Source organism: Engystomops pustulosus, chromosome 3 (assembly GCF_040894005.1).
Source record: "Engystomops pustulosus chromosome 3, aEngPut4.maternal, whole genome shotgun sequence".
Classification (NCBI taxonomy): Eukaryota; Metazoa; Chordata; class Amphibia; order Anura; family Leptodactylidae; genus Engystomops; species Engystomops pustulosus.
In genome coordinates this window covers 168,230,531-168,251,231 of record NC_092413.1, presented here as the reverse complement: position 1 = coordinate 168,251,231, position 20,701 = coordinate 168,230,531, and the positions used below count along the sequence as shown (strand labels likewise).

Sequence of the window (20,701 nt, the reverse complement as noted above, 5' to 3'; positions counted from 1 at the left end):
CATAACAGTGCCATCTATACCCTGCATAGCAGTGCCATCTATACCCAGCATAACAGTGACATCTGTACCAAGCATAGCAGTGCCATCTGTACCCCACATAGCAGTGCCATCTGTACCAAGCATAGCAGTGACATCTGTACCAAGCATAGCAGTGACATTTGTACCCCGCATAACAGTGCCATCTGTACCCTGCACAAGTGACACCTGTACCCTGCATAACAGTGCCACCTGTACCCTGCATAACAGTGCCACCTGTACCCTGCACAACAGTGCCACCTGTACCCTGCACAACAGTGCCACCTGTACCCTGCACAACAGTGCCACCTGTCCCCTGCATAACAGTGCCACCTGTCCCCTGCATAACAGTGCCATCTATACCCAGCATAACAGTGCCATCTATACCCAGCATAGCAGTGCCATCTATACCCTGCATAGCAGTGCCATCTATACCATGCATAACAGTGCCATCTGTACCCAGCATAACAGTGACATCAGTACCCTGCATGAAAATCACAGCCGTACCCTACATAACAATCACATCCTTAGGGCGGATTTACATTAGTGATTTTTTTCACTGAACCCATTTTGGCTTATGGGCACACAAAGATTGGTTTTCTCTTCCTGGCTTCAGTGATTTATTACAGATGTGTTACTGAGCCATTCTTTTCAATGGGCTTTTTCACACTTCAGTTTTTTTTTCCACTGATCCAAAGTTGTCAGTGAAAATAAAAAAGACAGGTTCTAAATTCTTTTCACTGACCACCAATCAGTGGAAAAAACTGCAGTGTGGAAACGCTGATTGGTTCAGTAAGGTATAAAAATCACTGAAGCCAGGAAGAGAAAACCAATCTTTGTGAAAAAAAAACTGAAGTGTGAAAAAGCCCATTGAAAAGAATGGCTCAGTAACACATCTGTAATAAATCACTGATGCCAGGAAGAGAAAACCAATCTGTATGTGTCCATAGGCCAAAATGGGTTCAGTGAAAAAGCACCAATGTGAATCTGCCCTTACCCTTCATAACAATCACAGGCCTAAATGAGTTTGTCAGACAGTTTATCCCTAACAACCAGTATGTATCAAATCACTCGGCCTGACTAGTTCCAGTGTTCCAGTACAAATAATTTATTTACATAATAAATTACATAGTAAACTCCAAAGTAAAAAATACATATTTGTACGAGAAGAGGATTTGTCTCAATGATGCATATACTATAAGAGCGTCATGGTGATTGAAGGTGATATTATACATGCTTATTAATATACGCACTCTATGAATATACATATAGAACCGGAAAAAGGAGGCTCTGGTTACTCATGATATATTTAGTCTGCAGATGAAAGAAATCTAGTCATTAATGACATGTCTCACGCGCTACAATCCTAGCAGTTTATGTGGGCATACATGTCACTGTGGGTTCCCTGCATAGAGGTTACAGGGGATATCCACACCGCCATAAGGAGAAGCAGTAATTGCCTTTAAGATCACAGCCCCGAGCATTACTTTGGAATTTTACAAGGCCAGCCAGCAACAAAAGAGCAGTAATTTATGAGCTCAGCGTAAAAGAATAGCATAATTGCATTAAAAATTAATGCTAATGAACACTAAAATGGGGAAGGTGGTTATTATGAAAGTTTGTATTCATCTTCTCTGGTTTGAGTGATGGCTAGTGGCTTGATTAATGGCTTAATTTCTATCAATTAGCAGGGAAAAAATCTCCTACGAGACAAGGGTAAATTGAGCATTGAATTACATATCTTTTGTGTGTGCTAAGAAAGCAGGCAACAGTGTATCTCCGTGACAAATGTGGTGTGGCCGGCCGTGTGACAGCTCGTGTGTTGTTATGGGGTGTCTGCGGATGACATGCAGACAACTCGCCCATCTCTACAATGTTAATGAGTGTCTGCACCAATGGGAATGGGTTGTGTATAATGTAAGCATCTTTATAGATTACTTCCCTTTAAATATTGCTCTAATTATGATTGTTTGATTTACAGGGTCTGACAGGATCGGAAATTCTATTGAAAATTACATATTCATAGAAATTTTTTTTATTTTCATTTTCCAGAAAATGATCTCAATTCAACCTTTGTTATATCTTTTATATGATATACATTATATATTTGGTTTTTTTTAATCAGTCATGTGATGTACAAGTCCTTGTGATCTGTAAGGCAGAGTTCACACCACCTTTAAGTGGTGTCTGTTTTTATGTGTGGCAAAAAAGTGTTGATTCAGACATTTGATCTTCATTTTGAATTTTTCGTTATATTTCAGTTTACGATTAAATATTTTTAATTTCTGTTCTAGGAAAAGGATGGTGATTAGAAGTTTTAGTTTTTTCTTTTCATTTATTTTTACTATTTCTTATGATCCCTGATAAAACCTGCTCTATTGCGATATACACTCACCGGCCACTTTATTAGGTACACCATGCTAGTAACGGGTTGGACCCCCTTTTGCCTTCAGAACTGCCTCAATTCTTCGTGGCATAGATTCAACAAGGTGCTGGAAGCATTCCTCAGAGATTTTGGTCCATATTGACATGATGGCATCACACAGTTGCCGCAGATTTGTCGGCTGCACATCCATGATGCGAATCTCCCGTTCCACCACATCCCAAAGATGCTCTATTGGATTGAGATCTGGTGACTATGGAGGCCATTTGAGTACAGTGAACTCATTGTCATGTTCAAGAAACCAGTCTGAGATGATTCCAGCTTTATGACATGGCGCATTATCCTGCTGAAAGTAGCCATCAGATGTTAGGTACATTGTGGTCATAAAGGGATGGACATGGTCAGCAACAATACTCAGGTAGGCTGTGGCGTTGCAACGATGCTCAATTGGTACCAAGGAGCCCAAAGAGTGCCAAGAAAATATTCCCCACACCATGACACCACCACCACCAGCCTGAACCGTTGATACAAGGCAGGATGGATCCATGCTTTCATGTTGTTGACGCCAAATTCAGACCCTACCATCCGAATGTCGCAGCAGAAATTGAGACTCATCAGACCAGGCAACGTTTTTCCAATCTTCTACTGTCCAATAGCGATGAGCTTGTGCAAATTGTAGCCTCGGTTTCCTGTTCTTAGCTGAAAGGAGTGGCACCCGGTGTGGTCTTCTGCTGCTGTAGCCCATCTGCCTCAAAGTTCGATGTACTGTGCAATCAGAGATGCTCTTCTGCCTACCTTGGTTGTAACGGGTGGCGATTTGAGTCACTGTTGCCTTTCTATCAGCTCGAACCAGTCTGCCCATTCTCCTCTGACCTATAGCATCAACAAGGCATTTCCGCCCACAGAACTGCCGCTCACTGGAAGTTTTTTTTTTTTTCGGACCATTCTCTGTAAACCCTAGAGATGGTTGTGCATGAAAATCCCAGTAGATCAGCAGTTTCTGAAATACTCAGACCAGCCCTTCTGGCACCAACAACCATGCCACGTTCAAAGGCACTCAAATCACCTTTCTTCCCCATACTGATGCTCAGTTTGAACTGCAGGAGATTGTCTTGACCATGTCTACATGCCTAAATGCACTGAGTTGCCGCCATGTGATTGCCTGATTAGAAATTAAGTGTTAACGAGCAGTTGGACAGGTGTACCTAATAAAGTGGCCGGTGAGTGTATATATAGACCCTTCCTGTATCATCATTTAAGTGATGCGGCCACGCTTCCCAAGAACGGTTGCACATGTTAGGGCAAGTCTCTGCTGACTTAAAGGAACTCTACCATCAAAATCAAGAACAATAAACCAGGGACACACATCGATCCAGGCACTGTGGTAATCTTCTATCTGTTCTCCATGGTCTCCTTCCTTCTAAAATCAACTTTAAAAGTGATGCTAATGAGCCTAAAGGGCTCCAGGGGCTGTTTTCAGAACTCATCAGTGCTGTAGCTTCACAGGCATTTACAATGAACAGCGCAGGTCTCCTCTTCCTCTCACTTTCTGCTGATGCTAGATTACACTGGCAGGGGGTTGGGTGAGACATATTCTGCTCATTGTAACAGCATGTAAATCTGCAGCACCGAGAGGCTCACGTTACACCCCCAGAGCCCCTCAGGATCAGGAGCATAATTTTAAAAATTAATTTTGAAGTAAGGAAGCCATGAATAAGAGCTATAAGAAGATTACCACAGTCACAGTGCCTGCATCTATGAGTAAGCGCTCCTGGTTTATCTTGCTTGAATTGGATGGTAAATGTTCTGTAAGGCAGCAAACACCTGTATAGAGAGGGCTCAGCCTGTGAGCCCACTCCATACACCCTTGACAATGCCATGATGTATAGATCCGTCACATGTCGTTAAGGGGTTAATAGACTAAAATCAAATGGATACAAAAAATTTTCTACATCTCTGATTTACCCTTGCAGGCCCATAGACTTATTTTATTGGGTTTATTTTCCCCAAGGTTCGCAATTGGTATACTATAGTAGCTTGTTTTATGATATGACTACGATTTTATGACTACCTACACGAGACAGAAGGTCCATGCAACAAGGAAGGCTTCATAACCATCCACCTAATACAGGGCAAATGCATTGCTTACCTATTATATAGTTGCAATTACATTTGGGGCAGCAAAAAATACCCCGCATAACAGTGACTATCTAACATACATCTTATATGCAAACTAAAGGAGTGTGGACAGAAGAGCTTACAATCTGCAGTAAAAGATAAGGCCATGATGATGAGTTGCAAATGATTCGGTCTATTGTAATGTATTGCTATAAGATTGTGTGCTTCTAACGCCTTGCTCCAATCATGCTGGCATCCATGACTTGCTTTTGATTAATCAGTTTCTGAGATTGTGTATTAAATCCCAGCCTCCGCAGGCTACCCGCCTCTCCTCAGGTTATGTTACAGGACACTGCCACCTAGTGGTTACTGTGTGGAATGGCTTTTCCACTCAACTCACTGTAGAGGTTTCAAAATTCTGTTGTCGACCACTTGAGGGAATAAAGTAATAATCATGGTGTCTGATAAGTTTAGGAAACATTAAGGGAGAGATTTATCATCAGTGGATTTTTTAAAGTTCGTTTTCTTGAATTCTGTAAAGCGTAATGTGCACAAAATTAGTGGGGTTTTTTTTTTGTTCTACAATATTGCCTATTTTTTTTTTCTTTACTTTTCCTGTTAAACAAGTGTTTACCTGTCAGTTGTTATATGGATATTTGCAAATTACAACAAGGGTTTTGTGAAATATGGTGAGTTCAACTTATTGAAGGAAAGTTGTTAAAGGAGTTTTCCCACAAACAAAAGTTAAGCCCTATCCTCGGTCCTGATCAGTCCTGAAACCCCTGCGGATCGATACCCCGTCGGACCCCTCATTGCTCCGTCAGATTAATGGAGTAGCCGGCCGCGCATGACCGTTCTGCTCCATTAATCTCTATGGAGTTGACCGAAATTGCTGAGCACTGTGCTCCCAGATCTCGGTCAGCTCCATAGAGATTAATGGAGCAGAACGGTCATGTGCGGCCGTCTGCTCAATTAGTCTCAGGAGCTGCAAGGGGTCCAACGGACCCCTCGTTTTCGCAATCTGCATGGGCAGCACTGAGACCTCCACTGATCAGCAAGTTAGGCCCTATCCACGGGGGAAAACCCTTTTAAGGGTGGCTCATCGTGCGCTAGTCTTAATATTCCTGCTGCTGGTGCATGGCACGCTGGATTCGCTAGGAGGTTCAGCTTCTGATGCAGGTCCAGTGTTTCCCCTCTACAAGGTCTTTCTCTTATTCTCAGATATCACCAGAGCTGGTAGTTTAAGACTAAATGCTATTATACTATGCCTCCGGGGACGTAAATACAGGGGTAGCAGGCTATTGGGTTGTGTATACTGTATGTGTGTATATGGTATTGTATGTATGTATGTATGTTTGTGTGCATGCTCTATATATGTGTGTATATGTGAGGTGTATTTGCTGTATATATGGTTTATATACAGTGTGTGATTGTAACTCACATGAGTATACAAATATGTATATTTTTTAAGCGGGAAGTGGGCCCCATTCAGAAATCTGCTATGGGGACCTGCCTCTCCTAGTTACTCCCTTGTATGCTTCCTGACTTATCTTAATTCAATAATTAAGGCTTATTGTGATGCAATACAATACTATACTATACAACTTTATTGGGACTTTATTGTAACCAAATGGGAGTTGCAGATGCAATGTGCATCGTGAGAACTGTCTTTTTTGACTTTTCATGCACTTACAAAACTTGTCTGTTCAAAACTATTATGTGAGAAATTGCAAAATATACTGTTGGCCTCAGTCTTGTTGAATGGATTTGGTCAATACTTGAAAGGTCGGCAGCAACAAGTTCAGCCGGGTTCTTGTTTGTCAGTAATGTTGGTGCGCCAGAGGGCACAGTTTTTTGTATACCCCAACCTGTCATGTTCAGAAATTTTCTGACAACACGGTGGTGGTCGCTAATATCTAACACAATATGGATGAGGAATTTTGGGAAGTGGTTGATTCAGCTGGAGTTCAGATAATTGGCTGTGCCTAAACACGAGGAAGACCAAATAAATGGTATTAATTAATAGTGGTATTTTTTTAATTACGGTGATCCCATTGAGATAGTGGACAGCTACAAATATCTTGGTATTTATTTAGACCAGTGATGGCTAACCTATGAAACGCGTGTCAGTGCTGACACACGTAGCCATTTTCACTGACACACGGCTGCCTGAGAGTTAAGTTTCAACCTACATGACCAGGTGCAGGCTGAGAGATTGCACTGAGCTTCCGGCACTCCTCCCTCCTCCCCCGGGCCGGCCCCTCCCCATGTGTGAGCTTTGCCTAGTGTCTCCAGTCAGCACAGGTATCAGCATGGGGCACAGCAGGAGAGGTGACCCGGCCATACACCCAGGAGGCTCCTCTGCAGCTCCTGATAGTTGTGGTGGGGGGAAGATGGCAGCACAGTCAGAGGTCACATCGCTGCTGCCTTGTCTGATGTCCCAGCAGCTGCCACCTCTACACTGACCATCTCCACAGCAGGGGCAAGGGAGGACAACCACTCTCATCATATAGTAAGTAAGGTCAGTGCACTGTATGATAGAAGACAGTCATCAGGGCTTGTGTGTCAGTTTTGTGATGTACAAGCCCAGACATTGCGAATCTTTTGCTCCTCACACCTTCTCCATGCCAAGAGGGCATGAGGGAGATGCAGACAGCGGCGCCTGCGCCCTCGCTATAAACTGTGAACTTTCATGACAGAAAGTTCACAGGTTACTAAGCATTTCCACACCTGTCTGATTGTAACCGATCTATTACAATGTGCGATTTGCACATAGTAATAGATAATTGGGAAAAGCCCCATATACTGCCATAATGTAGTATGGCAGTACATGGTAGGATCAATCAGACAACCTACGATTAAAGTACCCTAGAAGTTAAATAGTATACATATTTGTTATTTAAACTATAAATATCACAAAATTATGTTTTTTTTGTCAATGTGACACATCACCCGAGTTATGCTCGGTTTTTTGGCGAATTTTGACACACCAAGCTCAAAAGGTTGCCCATCACTGATTTAGACCAACACTTGAATTGGCAATACAGTTCGGAAAAACCTGGTGGGAAGGGCCTATTTGTTAAATTTTTGTAGTGAGATGAGGCTCATGTTTTAGAAGACTGTTGTGGTGAGTACCACCATCTTCTTTGGCTGTCTTTGTTTTTGATGTGCTATGGCCAAACGGGATGTGGACTGTTTGAATAAAGTTATAAAAATGGCTGTAAGAACTTTGGGTGCAAATTTTGATAATTATTTAGTTGTTGAGAAATTTTTTTGCGTAATTTTTTTGCGTAATTGAAGTGTATTTTGGACAATAAATGTCATCAGCTACGAGAAGTTTGTCCGGAAACAGAGTATTTTTAATTATAGATTATTGCAGGTTATTGAACGTTATTGCAGGTCTTTTCTTCCAACTGCCGTAACCCTGTAAAATCCAGAATTGGCTAATGTAAGATCTAGGCAATAGGGGTATTCTGATATGATGTGATTATTGGGGTTGGTGTGAATGAAGCACTTGGGGTGACATAGAAGTTAGAGCTAGGTTATATGAGATGAGAAGTTTTATTCATAGCATTTGTAAATAAGCCTATTTTTTGAAAGTGAATATTTAAATATTTACTGTGGAGAGTTTGGAAAGTTTTACCTGCAGTTACTGTTAGAACTGGAGAAATGTTATAGAAGAAGAGGGTCCCAGGAAGGGTCTAGTTCTCATATCCTAGGGTGAAGGCCACTGTATTATGTACAGGACGTGTATCCCACAGCTTATGGGTCCCTTAAGACTCCCTGACCCAGGTGCAGCCCTCTGCATGCCCACAAGTTACTCCATGGTTGTTAGTTTTGTATCTATTCTCTTTTGGATATAAATATTTAGAATATATTCTATATTTATATAGAATATGAAATGGTGCAGTTATTGTAATATAGTTGTCTTTGTGTAAGATGGGAGAATATACAGACTGGTAGAAGGCAGAAATTAAAAGCTATTGGCTGCTCTGAGCATTGGGCAGATGAGCGTCTGCTTTCCGTACAAGACATCAGCTATTATTGGAATGGCTTTTCATTTTCGTTTTCAGCAAGGACTTTTACAGAATGAGCATTGATTTCTGCAGCTCCTTAGCTTTCTCCATCCATTATTTTTGATTTTCCTATGAAATATATATATCCCTATTACTGACATCTGACAAACATCATATGGAAGTCATTTTATTTCCCAATAATGTGTTTGTCAAAAAGTATCAGACACTAATGGATTTCACTTCCATTCTGGGGATGTTAATGTCATCAGCGTAAGTCTAAGAAATCTTTTGCCAGATATTTATTTATTTTGGGCTTTGTTCCCACCCCTGTGTAATTTCATACGCCTGTCTCTTCCTATTTGGCCTGGATAAATGTTGCATACAAATAATGATGAGTATATGTTTGCAGACAGATTACACTAAGATGTGCTCTCCACAGTAAGGCCAATTGCCTTATATCACTGGGATGGTGATGACAAGGCCTGATAGCTTCAACTTCTCTTCTGTTAAAGGATCACCAAAACCTATAAAGATAATGTAAGACAAGATGTCTATATCCCATATAGATAAAAACATTTTTTTTTAAATAGTTAATCTAGCTACATCATTAGATTTAGACAGCATCTCGTGTAAGGCTTTTGTCTTTTAGTAATGTCTAATCCGAAATGTTGTTTTTTACCTATCGCTACAATTGTAAACGCATTGCAAAGCCAAGATAGGCACCCACACTGAGAAGACAATGATAAGTGTATGGCTTTTTCTTGGTATAAACTGAAGACCATTTTAAAGGGAGTCTATAAACCCCTAAATCGCCTAAGTAATAACATCATTGTGTAGGGCACTTTCTAAGCTTTCCAGACACATTTTGCTATTAACAGCATTTAGAAATACGCTCTACAGCTGCCACGTGGACCAGAGAACCATGGTAGTCTGAAGTCATTGTACAAGGAAGGGAGGAAGGATATAAGATGTGACCCTGTGTTATTTACATACAAGTCTTTCATTGCAATCCTGCCTGTGATCATAGTGAGAAATCTTTGGAAACTGATCTCTGTCGATCAGAAAGTGCCAGCCAATGTGGACTATTAAAACGTATTTAACCCCTTGATGCCCAGTCCCTCACGGCCTGAGCCCTCTCCATACCTGTTGGGTGCCAGCTGTATTACACAGCTGACTCCTGCCTATAACTGCCGTGGGCTGTTCTGTAAGAGATCAGACCCCCTAGGGTTCCGGTACCTTAGGGGGCCTGAAATAATATTTTAAAAAACTATTACAGTTTTAAATGACTACACTTTCCCTTGGACACAAACAAAAATACATTTTAAAAAGTTAGATATCCTAAAATATCAAACCTTTCAAAATATAAAAACGTTTATCACCCACTGTAAAAGCTGAAATGGAAAAAAAAAATGTCCAAATTTACACTTTGTCATTTTGCTTTCCATAAATGGTCATCCCACGTTATAGATGTCATCCTGCTCCGCAAACATTTGCACCTTGACCAACTCCATATGTCTGAGATTTTGAATGAATATTTTTTATTTTTGGTATTAACTATTGCTGCTTATGTAGTTTTAATTGGTTACAGATCCTTTTATGTGGTGGGGGCCAACATTACGGTTGGGCTTAAACTACACAGTGGAGATCTATCTGTAAATCCCAAACTTTGCGGTGGCCATATTTTAAGGACTGACCACAGTGTCAAAGACTGGACTCAAAGACAGCATCATAGTGAAATACATATGTTGATATAATCTAACCTAAGTGTACTACACATGGCAGTCTGGTTCATAATGTTGGCATAGGGTTGTTTATTGTCTTCATCATTTCAGGGTTTATTCCATTATTTAAGCTAATGAATAAGGATACGTTTTTGGATCTTTTATGATTGCATAAAGAAGACCCAACATAATTATACGTAAACGTTTAGGTTTTATTAATTGTCTGACTCCTGTTATGTTTTAGACCAGGCGCTGCTACTTGATCAAGTCAAGCGTGTGAAGGAGATCGAGGCTATTGAAAGTGATTCTTTTATGCCACAACTTTTCAGATCAAGCCGGGACACCAAAGCTGTAAGTGCTTTATTGTTCTATCTTTGTCTTTTGTTGTTTTTTTTGTTTTTTTACCTATCTCTTGCTGCATATTGTGGAACAACAACACTTTCTTGATTATTCCTGGCATCCAGGGGGTAAAAGTTACAATTAAAAACTCTGTATAAAAAATAAAGTTGCCAAAATGGTGGCAAACAAACATCTCACATAAGTTGTTGCACAACTCCTCTCGACACCTTGATTGTGAAATAAAAAATGTCTGCTTTTTTTATGGTCCTAGCATACTAAGGCTACATGAACACGATTTCGCTCCAGTTCTGGAAATTGGTAAATAACCTCCTCTGCTCCACGAACACAAAGTTTTTTCTTCTTTTTTTTTTTTGTTCTCACATTTTAATTTTCTAATATTTTAGTTAAGGTCAGCGTGAAGGGTTAGAATAGGGTTAACCCTAATTTTAACCCTTGCAAAAAAATGTATTTTTCTAATAATCAGTGTTTTAGAGGACTAGAGGGGGATATATACAAATTTTGAGGAGCATTGTCTGAAGCAGCTAAAACAATAATCTGAATCGATTCAGTGTCGGAATCTATGAATCAACAAGTTGATTTGCTCATCTCTACAAGGGAGCTATGAAATATTTATGTAGCTGCGTTGCCAGGTTTCATTTCATAATGTGAGTGCTTAGAATAGTTATTTTTGAATTGGATAAAATAACAGGTTAGAGCCGTATAAAGAGGTTTCTGCCATCAATGTGTGATCACTGGGGTCGGAGCTGATCTTACCTACATAGTGAGTTCTAAGGATGTTACATTGCAGAGGTCCCCATTATACAAAAGGTAGAGAGGTTGCCTACAGTAGAAACATCCAATGTTTCAGGTGTGGTCTAACCAAAAGGCTGTTTGCTAGTACAACCTTTAGTTGTGTACAAGTTCTGTGTTGTGGCATTTCAGATGGCACCATAGACCTGCTACTACAGGTAGTATTATTTATATATACATATATGCCTATGTGCAGCTAAACATTGTACAATATGAATCTTGGACATATATTATATCTAGCAAGATAATTTAGAATGCTTTAAAGGAAACCTATCACTACATCACATAAACAGCTAGTGACAAGTTCCTATAGAGTCCCATTCACTAACTGACAACCTTCTTGGAACTAAAAAGTGTTTCCCTCACATCCACATAAATAAACATTATATTATAATACCTTGCATCAAAATTGTGTCCTGCTCAGTCAGCCCCTCCCATCTATCCCCCCCATGTTTCATGCCTCTTTTCAGCATGTCATGTGACCAGGATGACAGCTTCACAGGTTCTTTAGCCTCCTAACAGAAAACTGCACCCCATGAATATATCTGATCACATTTGTATCACAGTAGCCACCATTGACTTCTACTCCTCCATATCCTCCATGGATTTCTACTTCTCCCCATTATTCATGAAGGTATGCTGGGATTTCATTTGATCAGCTACATACATGTGTTAGATGTTGCAGATGTAACATGACCTTTGATGATTTCACCCTGGTCACGTGACTTTAAGTGCCCAATGAATAACAGAGCTCTCCATACAGCAGAATATCATAGCCTGTCAATCAGGAACAAGGAAGCAGGACAATACAAGTAAATTTCAATATGCATAACTAACTTAATGTTATGTACTCACAATAATCCCAGCATCAGTGCGTATAAGTTTACAAACTGATTTTGTAGGCCTTTCAGCCATGGAAAGGAACCATTTAGGGATTAGGCCAATGCTTTTTAACCATAGTTTTAATGAAGCCTTTATTTTGGGTGGGTTACTTTGCAAAACAGGTTCTCTCAAAGATTTAAAACATTTTTTATTAAACAAGAATAAAAAATTACTATTAAAAAAAGGTAGCAGAGGTAAAATGCAGAGCAGATAATTAAAAGCAGCATGGTGATTGGCAACCCAGAATTTAAGCCACAAACTGCAACCAATGGCCATTAAATTCTGCGCTGAAGCGGTTAAACATATTTATTATACGGACCTGCGAAGAAGGGAGCAAAACTATATTCTCAGCAACCCATCATCTACAAAGTAATTGACAAAGGGGTGGAGGGCTGAACGCAGCCTGAAATGAGTTTGTCAATTCTCTCAGCCTGCCGTACATGTCTGCAGATCGGGCAGTTTATGAGCGCAGCCTTTCTTGCCCAACATACTTCATTGAGAATTATGCTTTATGACAGCCCTGAAGGTCACAGCAGAATTTATTTAGCACACACCGCTCGACGAGGTCTTTATTCACATTTCTGCCCTGTGAAAATGAGCAGCAACCATTTTAAACTGATTTATGGGGATAATTCATGCTCGGCGCGGTTGTATTTCAAGACTTTTAATATGGTTTACATGGTGTATATTTAAGTACCGCAGCTTAATAATGTTTGTTTATATATTTATTTCAAGCTGCTACAAGCCGGAGGTGCATTCAGGGAAGCTTTCACTTCCTATACTGGTTTAGGATAGTATCGCCATAGAGAAGACTGCAGAGTGGACTTTCCTGCACTCAATGGCTAAAGCAATGGACTGACTCTTACAGACTTTTTAAGTATTAAAAAAGATGACAAAACTGAACAATTGTCTATATAGAACACAATTGTTTACAATTATTTTGTTAATGATTTAAGTATGCAAAGCTACATTGACTCAACTTAATGTTAGCATATTGAGATCAGATCTAAACAAATGTATTCTCTCTTCAAAATTGTGTAAAATAAAATGTAAGGACCTCCCAATATAACTCAATTATTACTGATGTCAGAGACCATGAGCTGTAAACGTTTACACAACTAATGCAGGTCGGTGATTGGCTGAGGACATGGATGATGGTCATCTTCACCTCTAGTCTGGTGGGACCAGGCCTTGCTGTGGTGGAACAGGAAGTCCTTTAGCCTATAACTTTTTTCACAATGATTATTAGGGTAATAATTCTGTTATCTGCCCCCTGCGTTCTTTAAATAAATAGAAAATTTAGAAATGCTTTTTTATTTATAGATATATTGTTTTACTTCATAAATCATTTCAGGTGTTTTTATTAGAGTTTTGCAGCTCGGTGTAACCATTCCCTTGTCTGCTGTCAAGCTGTATGTGGAGCAAATGGTCCTTTGTTCTGCAAGACAATAATTTTGGCGGATCTGTAAAAAAAAAAAGAAGGCTGGCAGGTGATGATGTTAACTTGTCCCAACCTTTTGAAGGGTCACATGATACCTATTAACGGATCAGCAAATACGGATCGCACACAGATTACAGCCATGTGTTATCTGTATATTTCCATGACGTCCCCCATGACGGCACCTGGAGGTTGCACCTTGACCTTTGGTAGGGACAGGAAGTTGCGAAAGATATAAGGCCCCTCCTCTGCCGCTGTTCCCCAGTGTATTCCTGTCCCTACCAAGGGTCAGGGTTGCGAGACCTCGTCTCTCCCCTTGGGGGGGGGGGGGGATGAAATTAGAAACCCCCAGGACGGGCCGCGAGCGGGGGCTGTACCTCCCTTCCTGGCCGGGCGTCTTGCAGGACGTGTCCTGGCTCCCCTCCTCCTGCGGCCTGGAGCTGAAGCCGAGGGGAGCATGGGTCTCCGGACCCTGGATGAGGTGCCTCCCGGCTTCCGGGCGCTACCTCCCACAGCTACTGCCTCCTGTGAACGCCGGTGCGTACTGCGCGACGGCCGTGTATCGCCGGCCGATTCGCGCATGCGCAGTACGCCCGACTTCCGGGTTGGGTCACGTGACTCTTAAAGAAGCCATCTGATTGGCTTAGAAGGTGGCGGGAAGTTTAAAAGTGCTTCCTGCTTTGTGTCAGCCTCTATACCACCAACGAGTTCACTACTGAAGCTGTGGAAATATCCTTTACTATGGCGGACGACCTTGGTTCTTCCCCCATTGTCCCGGGTACCGTGAGTACAACCAAAAAACTTTGCTTAAAGGGGATAAAAATTTGTTGTGCATTATTGTTTGGATTTTAATATAGTCTGTCTCCTTGTCCTAGGACGACTCTTCTAGACCTAAGGACAAGGAGAAGAAAGACAAAGACCCCAAAAAAGGAAAATGTGTTACTAAATCAAAAAGATGCCTTTCCTGTAACATAAGATTATCAGATTTGTATCCAAAATCACTATGTTCTGAATGCCTAGCCAGGGCCTTACAACAGGAAAAGGAGTCAATATTAAATGAGCTTAAAGCGGCCATGCGGGAGGAATTCCAATCCTCTCTTATGATGTTTACCAATTTAAACCGACCGGTACCGGGACTAGGTCCTGAGCCAAATCCCGAACCTGAACTTGACCAGGATCCGGATTTATATCAAGAGCCAGCTCCTAAAAAACTTAGATCCCATGATACTGATTCGGACTATGATAAACACTCTGCGGCTCCTACCTATTCTTGGAAGGACTCGCTTGATGATGTCTCCTCAGTGTCCGAGGATAAAGGAACCTCAAAATACCTCTTTTCTAATGAGGAACTGGATAACCTCCTTAAAGCTGTACGCAATACGCTTAACGTGGAAGAGGTGGTAGAGCCAAAATCCATCCAAGACTAACTGTTTGGAGGGTTAAAATCCAAAAGGAAAAGGGTTTTTCCCATAAATCAGACCCTAAAAGATATTGTCCAAGAGGAATGGAAGAATCCTGAGGGGCGGGCAAACATCACTAAAGAGTTCAGGAACAGGTTACTCTTTGACCCCAAAGAGACAGAAACCTGGGACAGCCCCCCCAAGGTAGACATCCAAGTGTCTAAGGTGGTGAAAAAAACGGACCTGCCATTTGAGGACTCTTCCCAATTAAGAGACCCCATGGACAGAAAGGCTGATGCCCTACTCCGTAGAGTCTGGGAATCTTCCATGCTTAGCCTCAAGTCTAACATAGCTGCTACTTCGGTAGCGAGAACTCTGTTCTTTTGGTTAGGAGAATTGGAAGACCACCTTAAAACAGATGCGGACAGGGATCTCCTTCTACAAACGATACCGCTGCTGCGTTCAGCGACAGGTTTTCTTGCTGATGCTTCAGCAGAAAACATCAGACTGTCAGCAAAAGAAGGGGCTCTATCTAATTCAGTCCGTAGGGCTATTTGGCTTAGACAGTGGGGAGGGGATGTAAAATCCAAGACGAAGCTCTGCAACATCCCATTCACAGGAGACTTCATGTTCGGCGCTGAACTGGATACTCTTCTGGAAAAAGCCTCTGATAAAAAGAAAGGTTTTCCGGAAATTAAGAAACCCCAGAAAAACTATTCCTTTCGGAATTCCAAAGATCCTAAAGACTCCAGAGGCAGAGGAAAACAGGGCCGCTGGTCCTTCAACAAAGGTGGAAGAGGCCGAGGATATCTATTCTCCAACCTTCCACATCAATCAAAAAAACAGTGACTACCAGGTAGGGGGGCGTCTTCTTTTCTTTTTCCACAGATGGGAAACGATCACATCAAACAAGTGGATCCTGAGTATCATCAAGTCAGGTTATCAGATAGAATTCAGCTCCCCTCCACAACAAAAATTTCTTGTCTCCAACCTAACATCTCGGAGAATGACAATACAGCTATGGAAGAATCTTCAAGAATTGTTAACAATGAAGGTAATTGTTACAGTTCCCAAAGAAGAAGAAAAGAAGGGATTCTACTCCCCCTTATTTCTTGTGAAAAAGCCAAATGGGACCCTTCGACTTATTATAAACCTCAGGCGGCTAAACAAGAACATAAAATACAAATATTTCAAGATGGAATCAGTAAGGACAGCTACCCCACTAATTCCTCCAGGCGCACAAATGTGCACCATCGACCTAAAGGACGCCTACTATCATGTCCCCATACACAAGAATCATCAGAAATTCCTAAGATTCGCGGTGGAATCACCTCAAGGGAAGGTCTGCCACTTCCAATTCAGAGCCTTGCCCTTCGGAATTTCATCAGCCCCCAGGACCTTCACAAAGGTCATGGCAGAAGTGACGGCATTCTTGAGGAAAGAAGGAATCTCAATTATTCCATATCTGGACGACCTCCTCATAGTGGCAGACTCGACCCTGACTCTTCTCAATCACAGAGATCGGACAATACGAACCCTGGAAAATCTGGGCTGGATTATAAATTTCCAAAAGTCTCATCTAGACCCCCAGAGGGAGACAAGATTCTTAGGAGTAATGTTAGATTCCAGGCGCCAAACTTCTTTTCTTCCACAAGACAAGAGAGAATCCCTTACCTCCTTCATAGACAAATTCCAGGGGAAAAAATCATGCAGCGTCCGTTCAGCCATGAGACTGCTAGGTCTCCTAACAGCTTGCATAAATTGTGTATCATGGAGCCAGTTCCATGTAAGAACACTACAGGCGTGGACATTAAAAATTTGGGACAAGAACTTGGATCATTTAGACTTCAAGAAGGTCATTCCCCTGGAAGTCAAAAATTCTCTAAACTGGTGGAAATACCAACAGCATCTAGAAAAGGGAATACCATGGAATCCGACTCCAGTCCTGATCATCCAAACAGACGCCAGTTCCTCAGGATGGGGAGCTGTTCTTCCAGACCGTTACCTTCAGGGGTCATGGTCCCCTTGGATGAGAAGACAATCCTCAAACCTAAGGGAATTATCGGCAGTATGGGAAACACTAAAAAGGCTACCCAAAACCCAGGTAAAAAATATCAGGATCCTGTCAGACAATGTGACCACTGTGGCCTATCTACGTCGTCAAGGGGGCACAAGATCCTCGGACCTGATGGAGGTCACCAAGAAGATCTTCTCCTGGGCAGAAAATCACCTAGATTCCTTAACAGCGGTATTCCTAAAAGGGTCAGAGAATCAGTCAGCGGACTTCTTGAGCAGAGAAAAGATGGACCCACACGAATGGTCCCTGAACAGGGAAGTTTTTCTTTCTCTAACCCAGAAATGGGGCTCTCCGTCGATAGATCTGTTTGCCTCAAAAAAGAATTCTCAAACAGAGGTATTTTTTTCCATCTCACCCAAGGACAACCCCCTGGGACTGGATGCCCTAAGCCAATCATGGGGGACAAATCTAGCATATGCTTTTCCTCCATTTCCCCTAATCTCCAGGACCTTACAAAAAATTCAATCGAGTCGGACGACAGTGATCCTAGTAGCACCATTCTGGCCGAAAAAACCTTGGTTCCCACTTCTCTTAAAACTAGCAATCTCAGGACCCATCTTCCTTCCCTGCAGAAGGGATCTGCTACACCAGGGCCCTCTTCTTTACCCAGACCCGAAGTTTCTGAACCTGGCGGCCTGGGTCCTGAAAGGGAATTGCTCCTAGCTAAGGGGGTTTCTCACCAGGTTATACAGACCCTAATAGCAAGCAGGAAACCAATCACCAACAAAATATACTACAAGATCTGGAAAAAGTATATATCCTGGTGTGGGGACCTTTCCCCGATTCCGGGCAAACCGGATATCATTAAAATTCTTGATTTTTTACAGGATGGGTTTTCTAAAGGGTTAAGACCTAACACCCTTAAGGTCCAAATTTCGGCCCTAAGCGCCTGTTTTGACTTCCCCTTAGCAGAGCACAAGTGGGTGAAGATGTTCATGAAAGCAGTCTTAAGACTGCGACCTACAATCCGATCAAATATACCAAAATGGAACTTATCACTAGTCCTAGACTCCCTTACGAAGCCTCCGTTCGAACCACTCTCGGAATGCAGCCTGAAAGACCTATCTCTCAAAACCTCCTTCCTTGTGGCCATAACATCCGCCAGGAGAATTGGAGAACTGCAGGCCCTATCCTCCAAGGAACCCTTCCTGATCATCTCGGAAGACAAGATAGTACTAAAATTAGATACGTCTTTCCTCCCAAAAGTAGTCTCAGACTTCCATAGAAGTCAGGAAATCGTTTTACCATCTTTCTGTAACAACCCAAAGAATGAGAAGGAAGCGCTCTGGCATACCCTTGATGTCAGAAGAGCTGTCATAATCTATCTAGACAGAACCAAATCTTTCAGAAAGTGCAGAAACCTTTTTATTCAGTTTGGGGGAAAAAATAAAGGAGAGAAATCATCAAGTTCCACCATTGCTAGGTGGATAAAACAGACCATCTCTAAATCCTACCAGCTACAAGATGTGAGTCTCTCAAAAAACATAACAGCCCACTCTACCAGAGCTATGGCTACTTCCTGGGCAGAGAAACGGGGAGCATCCATCTCCCAGATCTGCAAGGCAGCTACGTGGTCAAGTACATCGACATTCCCAAAACATTACCGCCTGGATCTACCTTCTAGCCATGACTTGAGTTTTGGAAGGAAAGTTCTCCAGGCTGTGGTCCCTCCCTAATCTATTTATCTGGTAAGTCTCCAGGTGCCGTCATGGGGGACGTCATGGAAAAAGTGAATTAGTCTCACCGGTAATTCTGTTTCCATAAGTCCACCATGACGGCTATATTTACCCTGCCCTGTGTTATTAATGATGTCTGGCTAATATCTTCTAGCTCTCTACTGGAACCCCGGTGGTTATTTGGAAGACACTGGGGAACAGCGGCAGAGGAGGGGCCTTATATCTTTCGCAACTTCCTGTCCCTACCAAAGGTCAAGGTGCAACCTCCAGGTGCCGTCATGGTGGACTTATGGAAACAGAATTACCGGTGAGACTAATTCACTTTTTTTCTGTTCCCATAGACTTCTCTGGGAAGGCCTGAGCAGTAAAAGGGGCAGCAATATGACCTTCTGTGAGTCTTCTACAGCCTCCAACTAGATCTGTGAAAAATAAATTCATGTGTATGGGTCCATTGAAATTAAATGTCAGTGTCCCATCAGTTATAAAAATGGATATGCTCATCCACATCCATTTTTGGTGTGCTCATCTGCACCATAAACCTGGCGATCACACGGCCGGGTAGCGAAGGGGTGAGCACTCCTCACCCCTCCCCATCTCCATAGGACGCCGGGCACTGTGTGCTTACTACACCATGACTGCGAGTAATTCTCAGAAACTGTGAGGATCCTGACAAAAGTAATTACCGTATATACCCAAGTATAAGCTGAGGCCCCACATTTTACCACAAAAAACCTGGTAAGACCTATATTTTTTTTACTTGAGTATAAGCCGAGTTTGGGGTTTCAGCACATTTTTGTTGTGCTGAAAAACTAGGCTTATACTCGAGTATACATGGTAGATTAAATTAAACCAGCTCTTTCATGGTGTCCATGTAGCAATCATATTTTTCTTTACTGCGCAAAGTAAAACAAAACTGTAAGGAAATTTTTAAAAAAGGCATGAATGTAGATGTTTGGTTTTTATGATCACTAGTGTTAGCTGAAGGTGGAGCTTTATTCTCGGAGGATTTCCAGGAAGAAGTTACTTCACCCTGTGAAATGTGGAAGCAATGTAATTCTAATGATGAGATCTCCATCACTTGTCGGCTCCATAGAATTGTATACCTCACCTCCTGCCTCGAAATTCCTTCTTAATGAGGGAAATGGTAGATTGTAGATGGAAGAAGAGATCCTATGACTGTAATGATGGATGGGCTGTACTTCAGTAGTATAATTAGAGGGGATCCTAATTAGAAATAATAAAGATATGTTAAGCATCTAACCCTTGAGATGGCTGCACATGGATGTAATTCAGTCACAGACAGGTGACCGGTCATTGTGATCACTTTCCTGAAACTACTGACTGTTCTCCGTTATTAGGCTCCTTATGTATCTCAGCCATATAGCTGGTTATAAAGGGGAAATGCAATAAATACTTATTATATCTGGAGGAAGAAGTGGTAGCAGCTACCTGCTGAAAAATGATTCATTTTGGTGGAAATGGATTCTCAACGCTTTGTCCCTCACATTAATGTACTTGGACAGCTTCATCCTCAGGACTGACGTCTGGATGGACACATAATCTATAATGGGCAGATCCCGCTATAGATTAGTGTTCCTGTCGTGACACCCTTGTATCCATTTTGAGACGTAGTCCTAAACATAATTACAGCTCTTGTAAGAGAGGTGTTCACTATTAATTAGAGACAGAATCCATACAATTATAGCAAATAGGCTCCTTTTCATTTAATACTGAATCAGCCATGAATACAGACCGGTGGAAGTGCAACCACAATGCTTGTCCCTCCAGTCAGCAGAACTACAGCTGCTTGCTGTTATCAGGACACG

At 41.8% G+C, this 20,701-nt stretch overlaps 1 protein-coding gene across 1 annotated transcript in view; it reads left to right on the top strand.

Moving 5' to 3' along the window:
* Positions 1-20,701, top strand: part of RSRC1 (arginine and serine rich coiled-coil 1) — a 202,775-nt gene that overhangs the window by 180,367 nt on the left and 1,707 nt on the right. Inside the window, exon 8 of the mRNA XM_072142927.1 lies at positions 10,498-10,604. Coding sequence (XP_071999028.1) covers positions 10,498-10,604 — 107 coding nt within the window. The remainder of the gene's footprint in view (positions 1-10,497; positions 10,605-20,701) is intronic.